At 42.5% G+C, this 24,409-nt stretch overlaps 1 protein-coding gene across 7 annotated transcripts in view; it reads right to left on the reverse strand.

The window, feature by feature from the left end:
• The window catches only part of Dnah11 (dynein axonemal heavy chain 11), a 324,850-nt gene that overhangs the window by 47,671 nt on the left and 252,770 nt on the right, over positions 1-24,409 (reverse strand). For all 7 annotated transcript variants that reach the window (XM_042261290.2, XM_076551573.1, XM_076551572.1 and 4 more), the window contains 2 exons: positions 22,779-23,014; positions 21,357-21,479 (listed from right to left, as the gene is read on the reverse strand). In XM_042261290.2, the coding sequence (XP_042117224.1) occupies positions 21,357-21,479; positions 22,779-23,014 (359 nt within the window). The remainder of the gene's footprint in view (positions 1-21,356; positions 21,480-22,778; positions 23,015-24,409) is intronic.

Below are 24,409 nucleotides of genomic sequence, written 5' to 3' on the forward strand. Positions count from 1 at the left end.
GCCAGCCACCCACTTTAGAGACAGCCTTGGTGAAGCTGGAAGGTGACGTCACTCACGGGGTCTGGTTTCAGTTTGTTTTTGCTTTGTCCATTCTTTTCCAGGAGGAAAAAGAGCCCTTCGTCCAGCAGCCCACTCCTCACTGAGCCGTTTAAGATAAAAAGACTGATTTTGAATGACAAGTATTGATATCCCTGTTAGAATCCTGAAACACTTACAAGTGGATGGACCACAGGCCAAATGCTGCAAGGGAGCCAGGCAAGGACACCAGGCCAGCTAACGATCACCGTGGCCCGAGCTCTCATTTTATAGGCCAAGGGACAGACATCACATGTTCACACTGGCATGCAGTTTCCGGGTGATACCATGCTCATGGAATCTTTTTGGTCATTCCTTTGTCTTCTTTGTGCTGTCCTCTTTTAAATAGCAACTGAACACATCTACTATGCCAGGTTGTCAGAGAGCCTTCCAAGTACAAGGCATCTAGTTATTTCCAAGACAAATTAGATTTCTGCTTTCACAAATATTACTTCCTAATAATAGGTATTGTGAGAACAATATTTTAAGTATACTGTCAGTCATTATTCTATGCATCAAATACCCACAATGTGACAGGTATATGTAAAGGACAAAGATCTGCTTAGTCAGAAGACAGGCAAAATACAGGAAGAGATTGTTCTTCAAAGATGAGATGCAAATGTCACCCTGGAGACAAATGGGAGGAAGTCAGAAAGGACCATACAGCACAGGGTGCTGCTGATACTCAATGTCCGGGACAAGCAGATTATCAGTACCCACCAAATCCTTGCCACGTGATAGGCACAAAAAGATCAAAGATCTGCCCTGCTAAATGATGAGCACAGAATCGGATAGCCTTTTCTCCAAGGAAATACACAAGTAGCCAATAAGATCACAGATGGTGCCATCATGTGAAAGAGGAAGGCTAAACTAATTGAGAGCTTGGAAGAGCTCACCATGGCCATATGAAGAACTGCGGTGAAACTCAAATTAACTTTGCTATGTGTAGTGTGTGCATTTGTGTACGTACTAACAGGTCCACGAGACTCCAAACCACCATCATCACAGCTAATTTACTTTTGGAAGCAAGCTGCAAACCTCAAATATACATCTTTTTGAGAACTAACAGGATCTCACAAAGCAAATCCCATCCCCGACCCCTGTGATGGGCCATGGTCCAAGTACAGGTACAATAAAACATGTGCAAGATCACCATCAGTCTAGGTGTGTCAGATGTATGTGGTACATACATAGATTTCATGATTAGGTGCTGGAGTCACATCCCAAATATATCTCATTATGTCCATGTAATAACTCCAACAATTAAAAAAAAATGTCAAACCAAAATACTTCTGGTTCTAGTATCGAAAATGAAGACATTGTGTTTGTAGACAGTAGTTTGACCTCAGTAAGAAATCACTCTAGAGCAGAAACTGGTCAATGTTTGTTGTATAAGGATCTGATGGTATCAGCTCTGTGGATCTCTCCATCTCTTAGATGTTCTTGTTGTTTATAACCCTTTAAAGTCAGTTTTGCCCATGGGTTACACCTTGGCAGGCTCCTGGCCCATTTCTTCTCTAGATCTCCTTAGTGTGGTAGTGTGATTTCTGTTGAAAGCCAAACACTAACCAATGGTTCTGATCCCTAGAGTGTATCACTGATAACCTTTCTCTAGGTTTTCAAGGACAGTTTAGGAGAAAGGCCAACATTAAGCATGGACTTCTCAGGTGTCACTTTTGGGTACAACGAAGTTTTCATCTGGTTAAAGATTTAGTCAGTATGTATCTGCTTTACAGTGAGTGCTCTGTAACGCACTCTGGTTAGCTCCGTATCTCACTGGTGCACCCACGCAGACCGTGAGGCATTTGCACACCTCCGTTTAGGAGCCAGGGTGTGCATCTGCTGTGCCGGGCCTGGTTTTTCCCATGCAGAGTGACAGGGCTAGGGATGGGTTCAGGTCACAAGGTGCTCACTGTACAAACAGGAGGCCCCAAGTTTGGTCCTCAGCAGCCACACGAGGGTCTCGGTGCTGGTGCACACCACCTGTACTGTCAACACTGGGGGGATGGAAACTGAAGGAATCCTGGGGCTAGCTGGCAAGCCAGCTAGATGAGTTAGTAAGCCCCTTGTTCAATCTCAAAAAATTAAGATGGCAAGCAACTGGAGACGATACTTAGCATCAAATTCTGGCTTCCACATTGAGGCACATACACTAAATAATAATAAATACTACCTAATAAATACACATACTAAATAAATAATAAATTAAAAAAGAAAAGAGTTAATGGCAGGTAGGGGCTCTGCTGTGGAAGGGAGCTGCCTATAAACTGGTTTTTAGCCTTGATCAGAAGCATCATTTGATGGCTTGAGGTTCCCCAGGGACAGTAAATTACCCTCAATTGGGGTGTTTATGATCTATGAAAGGCAAAAATTGCATAATGACACAGTGGGTTTTATCATTGCTGCTAGGTTAATTTTTGGCTAATCTCCTGCCTGGGAAAATTAAACAGACTGTTAACACTCTCTTCTGATTTGAAGACTCTAAAACACAACAGCATTAACCAGAGGGGTGGGAAAGCAAACAGATGCATGCTATTGCTTCCCAAGGTTGACTTCCAAGTACCCAAGGCCACCATGCCTCCTTGGAGCTGTGGGAAGTGACCCAGAAGTAGGAAGTGCAGATTTTTGTTTAAAGCAAAGTCTTGCCCTGCTGCCCTCAAGAACACTGAAGAATATTCTGTTGTTCCCCCCGACTACCACAGTGTTACAGTAAGATTCTCATGTGGGAGAACTTCTGAATCTGTGGTACAGTTGCTCATGGAGGGCATTTTTTACACTCTCCCAAGGAGTTAGCTACCCCTCCCTTTCTTGCTGGATGAGATGGGATGGTTTGGAGGTGAGAGACTTATTAGTACAGCTCAGAACTAAAATGAAATGAAATTTTTCCCAGGGCAAACACTATGGTCTAATTGGCTAGGGCATGTGAGTCAAGGGCAGTCTGGCTCACCTAGCGGAGTAGCAATTTTGGAACAAGCTTAGCCCCTCTAGGTTCTTTTTATGGACCCAAAGAGTCTATGATTGCCCAAGGTCACGGTTGCCTGGCAGGGCTGGGTCTAACTAGGACCTGGGTCTCGAGACACCCAGTGTAAAATCTATTTCACTTTATTACACAGCAGACTAATTGGTGCTCACTGAGGCGCCTGCAGTGTCCCTGTCAACCCGTCTCGCCATTGATCATGAGAGGGCATGGAGGAGACAGCTGACTTGGGACCAACCTGAGGAAGCTATGGGAAAAACAGATGTGGCTCCCAGCACATGGCCTGCTGATCTTCAGTTAGAAATTCTGTTGTTTATGAATAATTCAAGTACCCAAACCTAGTCCAGGATCTGTAATTTCTAGTAAATATATTTACTGTCTGAATTACTTAATTTATACCTTTAAAAAATAAGTCACACAATTTACATGAAAGTTACAGAACTCTGGCTTCCAGGAAAAGCAGAGGATATGTAGTAGAATTAATGCTTCTGAAATAATGATAATCATCAGCAAATACACATGAACTAAAATTGAGCTTTCATAGGTCAGGTTTGAACAAAGACAAGGTATACTGGAAATATTGGAATTCTTTCAAAGTCCATTCAAAATCCAGCCCAAATGTATTCTGGAATGTCACCACTGCAGCGGTGGAGGTATCAGGATGCACACATTGAGAACACATGGGCAGAGTTTACTGGCTGATTTTCATAGCACTTCTTTTGCAGGCCTGTACTCAGAGTGGCTGTTACCAGAGGTTCCTAAAAGCCAGAGCCGTGGCCTTCAAGAGACAGCACCAATGGCACTAAGGTGAGATTCTGAAGCTGGGGGTTAAAATACGGAGTTTCCATAGCAAGGACCCGCATGGCAAGACTTCCCTAAGGGTATAATAGTGGCACTCATGTCTTGGCAATGACCAACAGCCATCTAATTTGATTAAGGCACACTCGAAAGGAGGGAAATTATGCTGGTACTAAAAACTTAGCCAGCTAGCTGGGGTTAGGGAGGCCATGGATCTTAGAGGATAACTTACCTACCTACTACTACTACACTCTACTAAACAAACATGCTTCCTACCTGAAATCTAAATACTTACTCTAAATACTTGATGTTAGGTATCAAACCCCAGACAAAAGGTGCAGATTTAACATATCAGAGTGGATGCTGGCTGCCATGTTCTTTCAGCATCCCTCAGTCTCTACCTGTCACAGGCCTCACCCCCTAAACTTCTCCAGCCCAGGGTCTGGACTCCCCCCGCCTGCCCTCGCCTGTGTAATCCAGGCATTCTGCTATGCCAGTCCTTTGGGGGGCCTTTTCATCTACCCTTTACCTTCCTGGCCTCTTGCTCTGGTTCTCCCATCTCCCTTCCCATTCTCCTCACATGACCTGCCTTAATCCGGTCATGTCCAGTTTGGACTCTCCCAGATGTCCCTGCCTCTGGCTATGCTCTCCCTTTTATCTACAGTAAACCTTCGCCTCTACCATACCTAGGACCAATCATGTCCTTTTTCACGATAGCTCAACAACACAGCTGCCCAAGCAAGACCTGTAGAAGGATCGCACCCACGGGCATGCTTACCCGGAGGTGGGAACTACAGAGCCCCCCACACAGTCAGAGAACTGCAGGCAGCCAGGCAATGCCAAGAGCAGGAGAAATAATTTCCCCTAGTGCTGCGGAACAAGCCTTTCCACACTATGGATATGTAGTACTCTCATTTTCTAATAAAAAGCTGATTGGCTGATAGCTGGGCAGGAAGAGATTGAGCATGAGAGTCGTTAGGAGAATTCTGGGAAGAGGAAGGGTGGAGTCAGAGAATTGGACAAACACAGAGAAGCAAGATGAGAATGCTGTACCGAGAAAAGGTACCAAGCCATGTGGCTAAACATAGACAACAATTATAGGTTAATTTAAGTGTAGGAGTTAGCTAGTAACAAGCCTGAGCAATCAACTAAGTATTTATAATTAATATAAGCCTCTGTGGTAATTTGGGAAGCAGTTGCCAGGTATTTAGGAACAAAGAGTCGGGACAAGAAACTTCTGCTTACACCCCAGGAATGAGCCTCTAAATTGGTTATCCAATATCAAGTGGTTAGTCCTGAAACCATATACTACAAGCAACACTAAACACACTCACCAGGTAGTATTTATGTATTAGGCAGTGTGTATGTGTGTGTGTGTGTGTGTGTGTGTGAGAGAGAGAGAGAGAGAGAGAGACAGAGACAGAGACAGAGACAGAGACAGAGACAGAGAGAAACAAAGAAAAAGAGGCCATGAATTTGAGAGAAGTAGGTAGGGTTGGAGAGATGGGAGGGGCTGAAAGGAGGACAGGGAAGGAGCGAAATGATGTAATAAAGCACAGACAATGGACACAAGTTTTGAAAGAGGAAATAAAGCCATTTTTTTTCTTCATTCTGTAATAGACTCTTGGTTTGGGTGGTGGATAAGTGCATAAAAATACATTGCTACTGAAAGTGTAAATCTAACGAGACGCTTCACACTTCAGCTGTCAGCTCTAAGTTTATATAAGCTCCTTAAGTTGAATGGACTTTGAGTCTTGTTAGTTTGGATGTGTAATGTTTTTTTCTATACACAGATTTTCTAGAATACATTTTATAAAAGTTTAAAAAAGAAATATGAGGAATATCATAGAATATTCTAGACCATGCTCTCTAGAGCTACTGTATCTTCTGAATTTCAGTCTCCCTTTACCCCCAAGCCTTATCATTGTCCTCAAATCATCTCCATCCTGAGTTTTGGATAAAAATTGTTCTCCTTCTCTAAAACAATTTTAAACAAAAAAAAAAAAATGTGTTCATTTTTTTTCCACTTTCTTTTTCTTTTCCTTTCTCCCTTCCTCCCTTCCTTTCCTTTCCTTCCCCTCTCTCCCCTTCCCCTCCCTCCCCTCCTCTTCCCCTTCCTTTCCTTCCTTTCTTGGAAACAGGATCTCCTTGTGTATCCCTGGGTGGTCTAGAGATCGCTATGTAGAGCAGGCTAGCCTGGAACTAACTCTGCCTGCCTCTGTCTCCCAAGTGCTGATGTTAAAAGTACCCACCATTGTTCCTCACAGAATGAGGAGTCTGGATCTCTGGGATGCTCATCTGCACACCAAGGGAGCCCTTTACATTGACTGGAGCCTTTCTCCAGACAGTACCTTACAACTGAGATGCTATCTGTTTTGAATGACAGAAACCTAAAGAGATTTCTGAGGTGACCAGATATTCTTAGTACCAAAGCAAATGCCATCACTATTTTTAACAGTCACCCAAAACCAAACACAGAAAATGTCATAATCCAAGTAAAGACTGGCTTCCATAGCAGGTCAGCGTCTTCACGAGGAATGCTCCAGGTGGATGCTTGCAAAAGGATTTGTAGGATTTGAGGTTTGGAGACAAACTGTCTAAAGATACTGTGTAGTATTCTATAGAATGTTCTTTTTCTAATTTGGACAATTCAGGTAAAGACAGAAGGTAGGTTTTATGGTAAATAAATAATAGAGACCCACTACTTGGGCGTAAAAGCACACTCCAGAGAAGAAATCAACTTTTCAATGGACATCTAAAAGCCTTCCGGTCCACCCTGCTGTTTAAAATGAGTCCCTGCCGTTACTGCTGAGAGTATAGCCAAAAAGCTCAGGTGTGTGGAGCCCAGCACTGAGCGGTAACTTAGCAACCCCAGCAGGAAGGGCGGTGCTAGTTGGTCAAACCCAGTTTCTCCAGAAAGGCTTGGGCTGAAAGCCTCACAGCTGGCGAGCCCTGAAGGTGAGGAAGGCAGCCCCAGGAGGATCAGAAATGAGTTAATCTGCTTGCCCCTTCACACAAGTGAGTTCAGATAGTTAGCCTGTCCCTCTAGGTAAAAGCTGACTTCAATCGGAATTTCAAAACAAAACAAAAAAGATGTTTTAGAACTCTAGGTAACACTGCACAGAAGAACAACAAGCAAAAAGCAAGCTAAAAGAAAATTACCTCCCTTGGAGTAAGTACACACACACACACACACACACACACACACACACACACACACACACACACACACACACACTCTTTGTCTCTCTGTCTCTGTCCCCTACCCCCTACTCCCCGGCCTATCATATTGAAACATAGCATGGTGTCAAAAAGATTCCGGGACCATTACTTTTGGTTGTTTTAGAGGATTGCTTTTCTGAAGAAAAGAATCCAAGGTTCTTTGTTTCTTTTACATCTGGGGCAGGGTTTGATAATCATTTTCAGATAAAATCTAAGAGCCAGATCCCTTGACAGTGAGGCCTGCTTATAAGACCTTCATCATGACACTTTATATTTCTTTGTACAACCTGGACTTAAGTTTGGAATGGAAAAGGTGTTGTAGTGTTTCTTCCTGACAATAAAAATTTTATTTTGAATTTAGAAGGTAGAGGAGACTAGAATGCTGAGTTCTATATTTGGAGAACAAGAATGAAGGCACAAAGTGGGTCTTACTTGAGACCTCTTCAGACAGGTCTCCCAGTTAACCATGTCATAATTATATTACACCACTACCAACATAACATTTAGTAACTGGAAACTGACAAGGCAATTCTTTGTGAGGAAAGCCAGTCATTGTCAAACAAATGTCAACAAAAGGTTGTCTCCTTTATTCTGTGTTATTTTTGTAAAATGAAATTTTATATCAAATAGCTGTTACCCAGCTCCGGGTCTCTAAGACAGACTATTGTTAAAAGATTATATGAGGAGTAAATGCAGAAAGAAGTAAAAATTATTCTTAAAAAATATTTATTTTCTGAGAAACAAATGAACATTCATCTTGCAGTGAGGTTACTCTGGGCAAGATTAAAGTTCAGAACTGACTTCCATAATACTTATGGGGATTTGAAAGATTAAAGAGATGTAATTTTATAAAGATGCTTCACAGTTCAGCAACTTCTCTAATATGGAAGCCAGTAAATTTGCTTTGGAAAAAAATACATGTTGATAAATCTTCCCAGATATGTTTTCTGTCGATTGATATGTTAAGATATATTTTATATAAAATTAGGATTGTCTGGAGTTAGGTGGATTTAATTATTTGTAATTATCCAGCTGTTGACAGCCTACGGCCCTTTTATGGCAGGTGTCTACAGTGTGGGTCAGGTTCAACTGTATATCTTCTCAAACACAGATTTAATGCACTATTGATGAAACCATTACTCGAACCAAATTAAAGTCTGGGCTGATGTATTGGTCCCCAGGGAGCTGTCAGACATGAAAGGAGTAATTAGTATTCATTACTTCATACTCTACAACATTCCAATTTTTAATGAACTTCAACTTTTGGACTATGCTATATATCACAAACATTGCACATACATTTATTATGAACAAATATAAGCTAACAGTGGATTTTTAAAGGCCTTCCCCAAATAAACAAGCAAAATAAATACAAACACTATTAATAGTTGAGAACTTTGTGAGCACTGGGGCTCTCAGTAGAAGGGTTAGTACATGGTCCTTCCTGTCCCCAGGGACTGTAACAGAGGGTTGCTGGAGAATAGTTAGTTTTGGGATTCTTAAAGTCTCCCTCCACAACCCATTTTTAAACTTTTAACATTGTCTTGTCTTAGAAATATAAAGAAAAACATAGACACAGAGACAGAAATAAAAGGGGATAGAAACTTAAGCAAACTGTTCAGCTTGGAGGCCAGAAAGCAAGATCTATGGGAAAATTTACAAATGTAAGTTAGTCTGTGAGAGCCCAAGGTGACGCTCGCCCGCCAGTTCATGATCCTGTGGCATTATAAACTCGGGTCTCTCCTACTCAAGCTGCATCAGCTTTCCCCATTGTCATTTTCTCTCAGTTTTTATTTATTGGATTAAGCAAGTAAAAATAATCTTACTTCTACTGGTCTATTCTGTTTCCATATTCCCTTCAAGTTTTCATATATGTGGATATTTTTAAAAGTTCTTCACTTAAAAATATGTGAGTTAAATGAAGGAACAAGAATTTATTCTGTTTTAAATATCTCATCAGGTAGAGACAATATGATTGCTAAAATATTAAAATTTTTTCAAAGTACTGCTTAATCTTTTGGTGGGAAAAACTATTCTCAGAACATGGCACCCATAGATTTTTCATGTCAATGTCAGAGTAGAGAAAATGTAAGAGGTGGAAATGGTCCCTCATAGGAAGGGATAACTAAGAGGATTAATATAGAAATCTTTTGGATTATAAAAACAGCTAGAGTGGAGGTTCCTAATCTGACTTTCTGAAAGACACCATAATTATATAATACTAACAGGCAAATAAGCACTTAATACTTTGGAAAATCAAGTTCTCTCTCTCTCTCTCTCTCTCTCTCTCTCTCTCTCTCTCTCTCTGTGTGTGTGTGTGTGTGTGTGTGTGTGTGTGTGTGTGTTCTTATGCATGTGTGCTCATGCAGAGGCCAAAAATCAACTTGTCTTCCTCAAAAGCTCTTCACCGTGTATTTGAGGCAGAGTTTCTCATTGAGCTTCGAGCTCATTGACTGGCCAACAAGCTCCATGGCCTCCTGCTTCAGCCTCCCCAGAACTGTGATTATGGTCATGTGCAGCTATACCTGACTTTCACGGGTTTTGAAAAGTAAGTTTAGGACTTTACACTCACCCAGCAAGCACTATACTGACTGAGTCATCTCCCCCAGCCCCACGGTATTAGCTTTTAAAGCTGACAGTACATATACTTTACAACACAATCATTCCATTCCCAAGTACAAACTCAGAAGATCCTTTTACTGTGCTGTCTGTACATGTGTATAGGATTAATCTATATAATATTTGGAGTTGTGTGGCTCCTAATATAAAAAATAAGCTAGCCTACATGCCCTGCAATAAGAACTTCAAATTAATATAGGGAAAAATCACAACACTGAACTTTGCAGTAATGAAATGGGAGGGTAGTGTGTAGCTTGGTGGGAGAATATTTGTTTAAGAAGCACAAGGTCCTGGGTTAGATCTTCAGCACTCAAAAAGCAGATAAAGGAAAAGAAACACAAGAATAAACTAGAGCTAAAAGCAATAATATAAGTAAATCTTAGAACAAAATATCAAATAAAAAATCAAGTTCTATTTAAACTGCAAGAGGTATGATATTTTTTATAAAGTCTCAAATCAAAGAAAGCTAAGCAGTATATCATTTAAGATAACACACATATATGACAAAATTATTGTAAATAAAGTAAAGAGATAACCAGCAAAAGGCAAAAGTCTTGATTGCCCTTGAAAGAGGAGGCAGAATGGGACAGGAGGGGCCCAAAACGGTTTGAGGGGGATCAGAGCAATGCACATGGCAAATGCATACTATTATCCTTTCATATCCTATGGATTTTGTGGATGATTAATTTTTTAAAATTTCATAAGTCTAGATAGAGGTTTTGCCCGAATCTATGTCTGTGCAGCATGCATATGTCTGGCGCCCCTGGTGGAAGCCAGAAGAGGGTGCCAGAACCTCTAGAAATGGAGTTACAGGTGGTTGTGAGCTGCCGTGTGGATGCTGGGAATTAATCAGGTCCTCTGAAAGACCAGCCAGTGCTCTTATCCACTGAGCCATCTCTCCATCTCACATAGTTCAGATTTTATAGTGTCAGCATTAAGTACTAAAATTAAAAAAACAAAACGAAACAAACAAACAAACAAAAAAAAACCCTCAAACCTTCCATCCCTCTTGGAAGTGATTAAAATATCATGGATCATGAAGACACCTCCCTTATCCTCAACTCTTTGCTCATGTGCCTCACAGTTCCCTGCGGTTAGTTTACATTTCTGACATCAAAAGACAATGTCCTACCTCAGGAGTTCTGGCTCAGCATCCGTTCATGCTCAGAGTCAGCCACACACTGATCTTATCACCTTAGTTAAGTATCAAAGAAAAGAGTAAACATCACATGTGTGTGCTGAGGTCAAGCTATGTCTGACTCTGTCCTATTGTACAAACAGCTGTGTGGTGGTATTGTGTTCCCCAAAATATTGTGTACCTTAATAAATTTATCTGGGGTCAGAGAACAGACAGCCACTAGATACAAAGGCTAGAAAATGGTGGCACTCACACCTTTAATCCTAGCATTCCAGAGATAGAAATCCCTCTGGATCTCTGTGAGTTCAAGGCCACATTGGAAACAGCCAAGCATGGTGACACGCCTTTAATCCCAGAAAGCCAGCCTTTAATCCTAGGGAGTGGTGGTAGAAAGTAGAAAGATATATAAGGCGTGAGGACCAGAAACTAGAGGCATTTTGGGCTGGTTAAGCTTTTGGCTGGTTAAGCATTCAGCCTTTGGAGCAACATAGTTCAGCTGAGACCCATTCCAGAAGAGGACTCAGAGGCTTCCAGTCTGAGGAAACAGGACCAGCTGAGGAACTGGCAAGGTGAGATAGCTGTGGCTTGCTCTGTCTCTCTGATCTACCAGCATGGACCCCAATAACTCGCCTCGGGTTTGATTTTATTAATAAGAACTTTTAAGATTCCTGCTACATCTGGCGCCCAACGTTCGTGTTACGAATTCATGAAAAAGCTGTTTGCCTGTGGCTTTGTGAGCCCCAGCTCAGGCCCAAGCTACACTCAGCCAGCTGTGGTGGCACACGCTGGTTGGATTTGCTGAAGGAGGCAGAGGCAGGAGGATCCTGAGTTTGAGGCCGGCCTAGGAGGTTTGGGAGAAGCTTTGGCCCAGACTGAGCCACAAACACTGGTGGGACCATGGAAGCAGTGGCTACTGCTCCATGTTGCCAGCTCCTTCTCATCGTATTGGTGACTGCGGTGATGCTGCTACCTGGGACGAAGGGTTTACTGCTGCTGGTTCAGAGAAGAATTGCCAGGACCAACGTGTTACAAGAAAGCATCGGCAAAGGTCAGTTTGGAAAAGTTTGGCAAGACAAATGGTGGGGAGAAATTGTTGTGAAGATTTTCTGTTTTAGGGAAGAATGTTCATGGTTCCGAGAGACAGACATTTATCAGACTGTGATTGCTCCAAACCACAGAGGAGGGAAAAAAAAAAAAAAAAAAGTCTGCAGGAAACCATGACCATGCCTAACAGTGACTTTGAAATCTTCAAAAAGATGACAGGATCCTACAACGATGATTCCACATGGACTATGGTAAAGCCATTAAGCCGATTAACACCATGGAAAAATCGACTTTGGACTACAAACTGGTCAGGACAATTTCGAGAGGACTAGCTGAGATGATACAGCCTGATAGACTACTCGAACAAGGACTTGAAACCAGCCCTGAACTCTCCTTTTATGCAGAGAATGGACAAATGATACAGGACTTGATGATTAACTTAAAAATTTTCTTTTCAAGATTCCCTAAAGATATCTTCACCCCTAGAAAGCACAAAGGAAAAGAGAATATAGATATGAGATAGATCATCGAATCTACTCTGAGAAAAAAGAAATAATAGGATAAATAGGTAGATCATTGAATCTACACTGAAGAAAAGGGGAAGATATAAAAATGACAAAAGGTAGACTACTGAATGTATTAGGAAAAGAAAAAAGAGAGAATATGGATATGATAAGATAAAAAGGGAGATTATGGAATCTACTTTTAAAAAGGAACTACTTGTTTTAAATAAGATAAGTAATGAAAATTTTTTGGTCTAAGTTTATCAGATGTCACTGGACAGGACATTGTTATTATATATAATGGAGTTTTTATCTGAACTGTCAAATGTTAATGGACTAGACATCATTAATGTAATTTTTGTCTGTATATATTGTATATACTTATTGAAGATAGTTTTTCTTGTATTAGTTATAAGCTTTCTTTAATTTTAGACAAAAAGAGAGGAGATGTGGTGGTATTGTGTTCCCCAAAATATTGTGTACCTTAATAAATTTATCTGGGGTCAGAGAACAGACAGCCACTAGATACAAAGGCTAGAAAATGGTGGCACTCACACCTTTAATCCTAGCATTCCAGAGATAGAAATCCCTCTGGATCTCTGTGAGTTCAAGGCCACATTGGAAACAGCCAAGCATGGTGACACGCCTTTAATCCCAGAAAGCCAGCCTTTAATCCTAGGGAGTGGTGGTAGAAAGTAGAAAGATATATAAGGCGTGAGGACCAGAAACTAGAGGCATTTTGGGCTGGTTAAGCTTTTGGCTGGTTAAGCATTCAGCCTTTGGAGCAACATAGTTCAGCTGAGACCCATTCCAGAAGAGGACTCAGAGGCTTCCAGTCTAAGGAAACAGGACCAGCTGAGGAACTGGCAAGGTGAGATAGCTGTGGCTTGCTCTGTCTCTCTGATCTACCAGCATGGACCCCAATAACTCGCCTCGGGTTTGATTTTATTAATAAGAACTTTTAAGATTCCTGCTACACAGCTGTGCTTTGCTTGCCCGAAGAGACTCCATTAGATAAGTAGATTTTGGCTCCATTTTGAGGGAGAAGGATGACCCCAGATCCTGGGTAACCTTAGAAGTTGGGACTATCTGGTCAGGTCATACTTATCCAGCACAGCCTGGGAAAAGAGAGGGAGCTATCCTATACGTTTATTGGGGTATACTGAAAAAGTAGGGGCACATGGGTATGTTAAAATTACATAAGAGAAACCACATCCAATAACTTATTGGATGTACAAGACTGGCAAGGGTGTGACTCCCTCACTGAAACCCTGTAAAGTGATGGACACCTAACACTGTGAGGGCATGGCCCCACAGCACCCTGACATCTGGCACCTGGTACTCAGGGCATATGGTGAGGACTCCCTGACTGTCCCAGGAGCCTTAGGCTCAGCTGGGTTCCCTCTGTTGACAGAGCTTACTCAGCTGCCTGCCTGACCATTACCTGTTTGGCATTTGCCCTTCTGGACCTGGCCATGAATTGTCTTGTTTCTAACCCATTTCCTGCTCTGGACCCAGTTCGGCCTCTTGTCAAGCAGCGGAACTCTGCAGCTGAACTCTCAACCCTTCTCCAGCAGGTCCAGTAGCAGCCTGCCCCCTTACAGTGATCTGCCCTTTATCTCTTTGGTACAGACTCTCAGCTCACTTCTGAAACCGTTTGGACTTGGCTACAGCCTTTTAAACTTGTGTTTGTTTAGACACTTGTGTGGATGAATACAGATATAGTTACTGTGTTCTGTGTGATGTGAAAGTTAGCATTAGTAAATAAGATCGGAATAAAAGAATCTGTTTTCATTTCAGCCAAGCTATCAAGGGAGGCTGATCATACAATAAGTTGATGTCATGGAAGCTGCTTAATCTTGTGAATTTACTGCTTTTCAATAAATTCTGACATCATAGAAAGACAAACATGGTCAACTACATTTCTGGCACAGTGTACTCATGACAATGTACTATGCTCTTCCTGCCAGATGGCCACATCAGACTGACCCCTTCATTATAGATATCCATCCTCACCCTCTGGTTCATGTCTTCTCTAGATCACCTGTTCCCTGCAAAACTCTTCTCTCTTTTTACACTCCTACTTTTCAAATGTACAGCCAAGAGAAATTTTTTTTCCCTAAACTCCTTAACGTTACCTCTGTCTCTGATCTATCTGTTCTAAACAGATTTCAAATCAACTATAGACTGCTCCAAAAACTACAGTGCCTGCCTCAGCTGTTTCCTCAAGATCTACATCCTGGCCCAGCCTTATGGACTACACTTCCCTAGCCTCTCAGATGGTCCTGTAGAATCTGGACATCGACTGACACAGCCTGCTCTTCCCAACCTTGACCAGCACCCAGCTTCCTTGAGTCCCCAACAACAATGTCTCAGTGTCAGCAGGAAGCAGCCAAAAAGAATAACACCAACTTACCCAACACCCAGCCAACCAATAATAACAAAAAGATGGAAATGAAAGGACACTACCCTACTTGAGCACGTGGCCCTAGCAGGCCCTGCCCCTCTCCCCAACCCCCTCTGCCTTGCTGTTAGATTACATTCTTGAAGCCAGCCCCAAGGTCTATTCCCTTATTCAGCCATTCCTCCTCCTGTGGCCTATACCAAGGTCCAGCCATCAAAATACTGAAATCCAGCAATGAAAAGCCCCATTTGGTTCACCCAACTAACATGCCCAATTAAACACCTCATCCTAATGGGGGTGGGAGGTTCCCATTTCACCTTTATAAACCTCCATTTGCCTATGGGCCATGTCTGTCTCCTTTCTATCTAGAATCAGTTCTTTGTCCTCAAGGACAAATACCCCTGTCCCCTCTCCCTTGTTCCCTTCTCCTTCTTCCTTGTCCTCTATCTCCTGTCTTTGTCTCTTTTTCCCTGCCCTCTGTCCCTCTGAGAGAAATAAATCTCCTTTGTGCTGAGAACTTGGCCCTGGAGGTCCTGAACCAATACTTTTCCTGTCACTCCCAATCAGCAACCAAGAATAGACAGACTAATATCTGAAGCATATTTGCTCTCAATCCTTCTACTCGAATGCTAGATTCCAACAACAAGTTCGTGCATAAGCCCCAAAGACTCTTGGCAATGTTTGGACAACTAGTTCAAGGCAGTGGGTTGAGCACGGCACTAACTTTCTTCCCATTGTCAAAGCCTATGGAGATGATGGTACATGTATACACACAGTTAACCCAAACTCATGTTGCCAAGCAAGGTAAGGTATTCCTAAAACAGGATAAAAAGGGATTAGTGAAAATGATAAGAAATATAATGCAAAACAGTAGGGAAAGTTAATAGTGCACAGTCCACAACACAGGATGGACTCTAAGTGACTAAAAAGCATATTTTCATGAGAAGAAAAATGCAGAATTCTTAAATTTCAATGAGACCTGGATTTTCTCAGCTCCTTGTCATTTATTTCAATATCTTTTAAGTCGTTTGCTATTTGCTTATGAGTTAATGTTCCTTAGAGTTATGTCTTTGACAACTCACTGAGGTCTAGCTTTATCATTCCAGCCAGAATTATTTCTGTCAAATTCACTAAAGCATGATCTACACAAAGCCCTTTTAAAATAAATGATTAGAATAAGGCTTTTAGGGAAAACCCATAAAATGCAAAGCTTCTGATTACAAATCCTCAGAGAACATATCTGTATATATACACATGTATATGAGGTATAATATATAATATATATAAAATCTCCTTCCTGTCTCAGAGTAAAGAAAAAAAAAGTGTCTTGTTTTCTTTTGTTACAACATTGATTTTTCTTTATTACTTTAAAACAAGTTTGTCCTTAAACAGAAGGTATGACTCACAGTGTTATACAGGAATTTCTTAGCTGACCACTGAACTTAAATATCCATGGGCATCTCCACACCATACAACATTCATCAAAAGAGAAACCCCAGATCATCAAACTGTATGAGGTACCCACAGGAAGCAAAACCAGCTTTCTCTCTCTGTTCTGTTTTTGGTTATACTCCTCCACCCTCTTATTTACTGATACATTTAAAAAGAAACCCTCTAGCCGATACGTTGAGTTGTTTTCCATTATTCTTATACCTAGACTGCCTCAGTTCCAGAAATAGAGTTGTGTCTCACTGTTCCATTTTTGCTCTGGTTAAACTCATCTTTTAGGGGCACACAGCACATGGTTCCTATCTGCAGAGATCTTACAGTGAGCGCAGAAGTGAAGAAAATTAAGCATATTGAACTGGAGCCAAAAAAAGGGCAGAATGGTAGAGGATGTTTTATGTGTGGGAGACATTAAATATGGAAGATTAGGGACCAGTGAGATGTCTTAGTGGGTAAAAATGCCTGTCATCAAGTCTGATGACCTGAATTTGATCTTTAGGACCCACTGGTATAAGGAGACAAGGGACAAGATGTCCTCTGACCACTCCAGGCATGTCATGGCACATGCATGCCACCCATACGCTTGAGCACCTAAGACAATGAACCAAAGTGGTAGAAGAGTCAGAGTTTGATTATAGACACAGCACTAACAGGAATTCATTTGAAAAGTTTATTCAGCCACAGCCCGGTGTGGCAGTTCATGCCTGTCATCCCAGTTCTTAGGAGGTAAGGCAGCAGCATCAGGAGTTCAAGCTCATCTCTGACTACACACAGACTATGAGGCCAATTTGGGATATAAGAGACTCAGTCTCAAAAACACTGAAGGGGGAGGGAGGGAGGAAGGATGGAATGAAGGACGGACAGAAGGAAGAAGGGTGAAGGGAGGGATGGGGGAGAAGGAAGGATGGAGAGAGAAAGAAGAAACTAAGTCTCTACATATGGGACTAACTGTGTCAAATAGCATCCAAGAAAACCTAGCTAAGCTCAAGCTCCCCGTTTTTCTCACATGAAGAAAGGGTTCCCTCGGCTCTTTGACTAGATAGCATCTCCCTAAATAATCACACCCACGCTGGTAGCTTAACTACGTCTCCATGTGGCTGTTCTGTCTACTGGTTTAGCCAAGATCTGATTAAGCTCCACATTCACATAGCCAACTTCTCCCTGTCTTTGGGGAATAAATGTTTAAAAAGAACCTTTGTCTTTCAATGTCTGCGAAGAACAGTCATCCTCTCCTTCCCCCATCTATTCCCACCAACAGATCTCTCCATAAACCAGACCACCATTTACTTGGCAGAAGCTTGCAAACGACTTTTGATCCTCCTTCTCTCTCACCAGTCACGCCCAATCAACAGTCACGGCTGATGATATTAACTTCTCTCTCTCTTGCTCGCTCTTGTTTCTCCTTCTCTGACTTGCAGATACTGCCTCAGTTTGGGCTCAGATTGTATCTTATTTGGGCAATTGCAAGTATTTAATAACTGGACTCTGGTGTTAGGTGCATGCTTCTATTAATATTTCACATTGTCAACAATACGACCTGTTAGAAATTCAAATGCCACCTGATTCTTCCCACGTACTTAAAAATCTTCATCAGCTTACCACTCAGTCTGCCCAGAGTTCTCAGTGAAAGCATGGGGACTGCAAGGAGGCCTGGTGACAGTTGCTGTTGCCAACCAGAATTGACAGGTGCTGGCCCTTGACTGTGTTTGGGTTGAGGGATGAATACTATTCCTACAGGGACAAGCCAGCTCATGGAACAACCACGGAGCTCATGCTCAGGGCCCTCCTTACCACTCTAGGCTCATCTCTCCTGGGCACATTGCCCTTCTTGCCTACCTAACAGGCTCTCCAAACAGCTGGATTCCATTTGCAGTGCTCAAGAACTGTTCGATGGTATTGCTGTTTGATAATTGGGCTCTCTGACCAGGACTATCTCTACCTGCCCATCTCTGATAAATGCCCACTCATCTTTTGAGACCTGCACTGACTATAAATGTAATCAATTGTAACTTTTTTTTCTATAAAGTTTTTTCACATCCTCACTGCAGAAGCAAGGACTCAGTCTCGTCAGCATCTTTCATTGTTTGAGTGGGCTTTCCCCTAAGGATATGTGAGATGTCTTTGTGAGCAGGGCACCTCATCACACTGGGTCTGCAGTCCCCAGTGCTCTGTCTGACACACAGCAGTAGCCAGGAGTTTATTTAGAGGGTATATACAGACTCCACTAGCACTGTAGTCTCTGAAGAAACATTAAACCCACCTGCATGTGGGAAAGAGGCAGGCAAAATTGGAAATACAGAGTTAATATTCCCCTGAAGCAGGTGGCTCACACACATAGATTTAGCAGCCAGGATTACTAAAGCAAAAACTTCTTGCAGCAAATATCATTTGTTACACTTTTTAGATATGTCTATTATGAAGACCTAAGATTTTTGTCAGTAAATACATATTCTCTGAGCTTTAACATTAACTTGTAACAGCACAATTTATGTATAAAAAAATTGATGGTTCTCCATCACATATATGTTTGGATAATCTGAAACAGCTCAACACTGATGAATTTAAGGCATGACTTGTGTTATGCATTTGTTGCATTTTTTAAGATTTATTTTAGTTTTATGTGTATGCCTCATGTACCTGGAGGCCAGAAGAAGGTGTCAGATCTCTTGGAACTGGAATTAGAGTGGTTTTGAACTGCCTAATGTGGGTGCTGAGGGCCAAATTCAGCGGCAAGGCAAGCATTCTTAAGTACTGAGCCAGCTCTCTGGTCTCCATTTGTTACATTTTTATGGATCACATTAAATTTTCTTGGTTTAGGATGCTGAAGTGACATGAGGCATCACAAAAGGTATGTTACTTTGGTCTTTAAGTATTTTTGAGTTACTATTCACTATGTAGAGTGTGTGTGGGCATGCACACACACATGAATGCCAAGGTGTGCACGTCGATTAAGAGGACTACTTGCAGGAGCAGGCTTATCTCCTTCCACGTGTAGATCCCAGGGATGGAACTCAGTCTGTCAGGCTTGGTGGCAGGCATCTTTACCTGACGAGCCATGGTACAGCTTAGATACTTCTTTGGAAGACGTGATTCTGGGTTGACATTGTGAGGACACTTAATGATCTCTGTGAGTCTTGTTTCTAAACTCAAGTTTTTGGGGCACCCCCACCCCAAAGCCATCACTCCATCCACCTTCAGAAGTCATGTCTTTAATTTATCAGCGTTGTGCAATCTCAGATTATCCAAACACGTATGTGATGGAAAACCATCACATTTTTTATATATAAATTGTGCTGTTGCAAGTTGATGCTAAAGTTTAGAGAATACATATTTCACTGACAAAAATTTCAGGTCTTCATCATAGAGTCAGCGCCTTAATAACAAGGATTTCTCTTCAGCGACATCTGAGATTTTGTACTGTACTTTTAGCACATCAGACAAAGCTACAATTATATTTGTGTTAGGAGTTACAGTTTGTCAGGTGGCTTATTAGATTTTTCTAAATGCATGTCTGGGTAAATTTTGGTTTATTAAACAATTATAAGTTGTCAGTCACTCTAAATTGATTTCCTTGGGAAGCTGTATAATAAATACCACAGCAATTGGCTGGAGACTAAGAGTTAGTCACCCTTAGTTAAGTCAGCCCACTTCTACTTTCAGGAGAAATCCAGTGACAGAAAAAGGAGACAGACACCTTGGAGATAGAGTGGGAGGCAAAAAGAATGAGTTTGGGAAAGTTTTAAAATTATACCCTAGTGAAGAAAAACAAGCGAAAATGAAAAAAGTTATTCAGTGAAGGAAGTTTAGTAATGATTTATGTGTACATCTGTGCACATGCATGTGTGTGCATGGGAATGAGGAACTCCCCATACCTCTGTCTGTGCCCATGTGGCGGGCAGAGGCAGGTGTCCATCTTTGCCTCCCACCTTACCTGAGATGGGTCTTGTTCTTTAATGCACACCCCAGGCTGGCCGGCCTTCCAGCCTCTGCGAATCCTTCTGCATCCATCTCCCACCTCATAGTAGGTTTGGCATTACAGACACGTGGTGTCACACCCAGTGTGACGTGGAATATAAACTCGGATCCCCATGCTTGCACTACCATGACCCCATCCTCCAGGACGACTTTCCCTAAAGCAGCCCAGTCCCCTGGCCCCAACCAGGCTCGATTGAAGACATAACTCCTGTTTCTGACCCTTGTAGAGAAGTGACATGGTGACTCCCTGGAAGTAGTTTAGATGCCCCTGGGAGAATATTCTGGAACATGTAATATCCCAAGGGGAATGCAGCCATTTGGACAGTTATATGTATGATAGGAGTGAGGCAGAGTACCATACCCTTTCTTGGTGACCTGCCACTGGTGGTGTAGGGACAGTTTCAGGAATCTTGAGATAGACTCTCTTCTGAATGTGTGTGTGTGTGTGTGTGTGTGTGTGTGTGTGTGTGTGTGTGTGTATCTGTGTATGTGTATGTGTGTGTATGTGTGTAATATGTATATATTAAATATACTAGAAAAAGAGTTGGCACAGTAAATCTATGGGTTTTTTTAGACGTTATTACTAGATGCTGATAAAAACATTGACTACTTAGCTGGGTGGTGGTGGTGCACGCCTTTGATCCAAGCACTCGGGAGGCAGAGGCGGGTGGATCTCTGTGAGTTCGAGGCCAGCCTGGTCTACAGAGCGAGTTCCAGGAAAGGCTCCAAAACTACACAGAGAAACCCTGTCTTGAAAAAACAAAACAAAATATTGACCACTTAAAGTCTATTTTAAGAATATACTAGGCAAATACAAGTGATATGCAGAAGAGTCGGACACTGAGTGTTTGGCTGAACTTAGCGAGTAGGCTGCGTAAACTGAGCACAGGAGCGATCCTCCGACTGACAGTACATCCACAGTCTAGGATTCAGGAAGTAACTACACAGGGAAATTTGCCAAGCAGAGTGAGGAGTGAGTTTGGTTTATCTGAGGCTGGTTTGGCTGTAAGCTACAGTTATAATGGGATGGAGTTCACCACGTAGACACCGGTGGATGGTGTCTTTGTATGAGACCAAGAACCAGAGACAGCAGCAAAGTCACTGGGCACAAGGCACAGCACCAGGCACAGTTTAAAAAACCAGCGAAGCACTTACTTCCCCTTCTTAATGGTGTTCCTGCCAAGCAGAGGACCAAGGACTGGATCCACCGTTTCCTTGAGGTTTTCAATTAGGATGACGTCACCAAAGGCCAGGGCTGCCTCAATGGCATTTAAAAACCTTAAAGAGCAGTCCAAACAGAGATGGTAAGAGGTAAAGAAGAACAGAAAAATGTCCAAAATTATATGATTAAATTGTATTTTATGTAGCTATTTTAAATGAGCTTAAAGGAAACTTTCATAACACAGTATCACACCATATATTTGGGGTCACATTTTGAAGGAAAATTTGCCGTCAAATATAAATTAATTGCTTCTGATAACAATCAGTGTTTGAAATAACTATAAATGACCCAAGATTCATAAATTTACATTTACTCCATTTGCCCATTTAGAATAAATGAAACTGAGTGACTGGTTTTTATCAAACCTTTAGACCTGTCTCTGTGCATGTACATGTGCATGTACATGTGCGTGTGTGTGCGCGCGCACTCATGTATGTGTGGAGGTCAGAGGTCAGCTTCTGATATTGTTTCTCAGGAGCTGTCCACCCTGTTGTTGGTGACAAGCTCTCACTGACTTGAAACTTGCTGGCCAGTGAGCCACAGGGACACGCATGCCTCCCTCTCCCCAGGGCTCGGATTGCAAACCACACTTAGCTTTGTACTGGATGCTGGAGACTGAGTTCAAGTCCTCATACTTGCAGGCCACACACTCTACTGACGAGCCATCTCCACACCCACCCCTTAGTCTTTGTACCTTTAAGTCCATAAAATGGTAAACTGTCTTCTTCTTTCATGTCTGCTCTCCAAAAAGAATCTCTCCCTATCCAAAGTGATTTTTTTTCAGATTGTATCAGTAGGTCTAAAACGATCCATTCAATGCTGAATGAAGGCCAGCTGTGAGCTCACAGCTTCCTACTGTTTAGACCCAGTGCTATAGGACACGGTGACATGGCATCTAAGCAGACTCAACTTTCAAAAACGACCAACAGAGCTAGTAGAGGAGACTGGGCACCCACCGTGGGAACCTGTAACCATGTTAGCATCTCCTAGGCAGAGAGTGCACTCAGGGCTGTGGCTGTAAGCATTGTTAGCCTACAAGCACAATTCTTCTTTTGCCATATACCCAACACTCCAGAGAAGGAATATATCACATTTTCATTATTAGTCTTAGGAAGTTAATGTATTTTCAATTTCAGATACAATGTTTTTTTTTTCTTATTTTTTAAACCCTTAAAATAATTGGATTCTATCTAACATGGCTGTCTTTCAATAGAAATTCTTCATAAGAAATACGAGCTAGAAAATCAACAAGTGGCGCCCAACTGTAATGCTGTAAAGACATTGAAGGCTCTGTCAACATCAGACCCTCTTCAGAACAGGTTAACACAAAGACAGCTGCATCAGGACCCACCTACCCTTTCTGGCCCAAGTGCGTGACTTTCAGGTCAGGCCCATACTTGTTCTTGATCCACTTAATTCCCTGTTGCTGAGGGTCTATCATCAGGGGCCAGCGCTCGCAGTGTGTTAGGATGGCGGCATTTTCCGTTGACATCCTGTCATTGGGCAGCCCTTCGTTATTCCAGGTGGCCATTGTGGCGTCATCTGTCAACATGGCAATCAAGTCCAGGCCTTCTGTTATCGGGATGGAAACCTTCGAAATCAAAGTCGAATGGGATCAACAAGCAGCATGGCAGAGGGGAAAGGCTGATGGGGTAGACAAGAAAATGAGCCCAGCACCAAGAGAAAATGAAGTCAAGAGAACGCACATGAATTCTCTGCAGACTCCCCAAAGCCGAATGCAACCTGCATCGTGAAACAATGGAACACAGACCTTTCAGAATCCTGTCGGCTGTGGATCGGGGATCCTGTTTATTAACTGGGTCCACTTGGGTCCCCTTTCTGGAGAGGGCTAATGAAGTCTGTGCAGTCGGAGGAAACCTGTCATCTTCACCCAAATGAACAAGATGATGATGGCCTTTCAGGGCTGAAGCTTCCCATCTCGGCCTCCCAACCTGCTCCCAGTTCTGGCACTTCTCTGACAGCCCTTCCCAGATTTCCTTCAGAATCTCAGCCTTCCACTCCTGTCTGCTTGTTTTAGCCAAAACCTGGATTCCCCCTGGCCCAGCAGCGCACAGAGCCAGGCTTTTTGTTATAGCCCAACAGGGGAGAAGGAACTTCAAATCTCTCAACAGGCTCCCCCTGTTCAGCCCCAGAGATTTGGCTTCAGCTGCTATTAATACATTTACACAGTTTTCTCCTATGTAGCTTTGTCCACCACGAGTGTGGGCCAGAGGATCATGGCCCAGGAGCTCACTTTATCAAAGGGTTTTCATTTACTGAGTGATCCCATCACTGAAAAAGGAGTGTGGGAGAGGGTGGCCATTTTCTCCCCTTAGGTCACCCTGACCACTGCATTCCCACCTTGAGCTGAAACACTGGCTCTGAGGCTGTGCAGTCCTCTGTCTCTCTTCACCTTACTGACGACTTCCCTCTCGTCCTTTTCAGCTTTCCAAGTTGTGCTATTAACATGCATAGAAAGAATCAACTCTCTGCCCATGCTAGCACCCTGAGGGAGGCACACGGGGGAGGAAGCTGATCTGTGTCCTCTCTGGCTTTCTCTACACATACCTCTCCCTATGCATGATCTACCAGACCTTTAGTGTAGGACTGCAGTCACTGCTCTAGACCTTAGAATCCATGAAACTGTTTCACCACTCAAGCCTGAAAATTCAAATCCAATTCTCTGACCTTGTACCACTCTCCCCTCTCGCATATACTTTAGCAGCCTTTGGACATCCAGCAATTACCCTACCATGGGTTTTCTTTTTCACTGTGGTAAATGATACACAACATAAACATTGTCATCTTAAATACGTATAGTCCAGTAGCAGTAAGTACTTACAATATCATAACAGAGCCATCACCCATCTCCATCCGCAGAACTTTTTCATCCTCCCAAACTGAATCTCATATCTATTTAGAAAAGCCCCCTTTCCCTCCACCCCAGTCCCTGCTGCTTATCTGTCATTACGAATCTGACTTCTCT

The sequence above is a fragment of the Peromyscus maniculatus genome, chromosome 14, assembly GCF_049852395.1.
Source record: "Peromyscus maniculatus bairdii isolate BWxNUB_F1_BW_parent chromosome 14, HU_Pman_BW_mat_3.1, whole genome shotgun sequence".
NCBI lineage: Eukaryota > Metazoa > Chordata > Mammalia > Rodentia > Cricetidae > Peromyscus > Peromyscus maniculatus.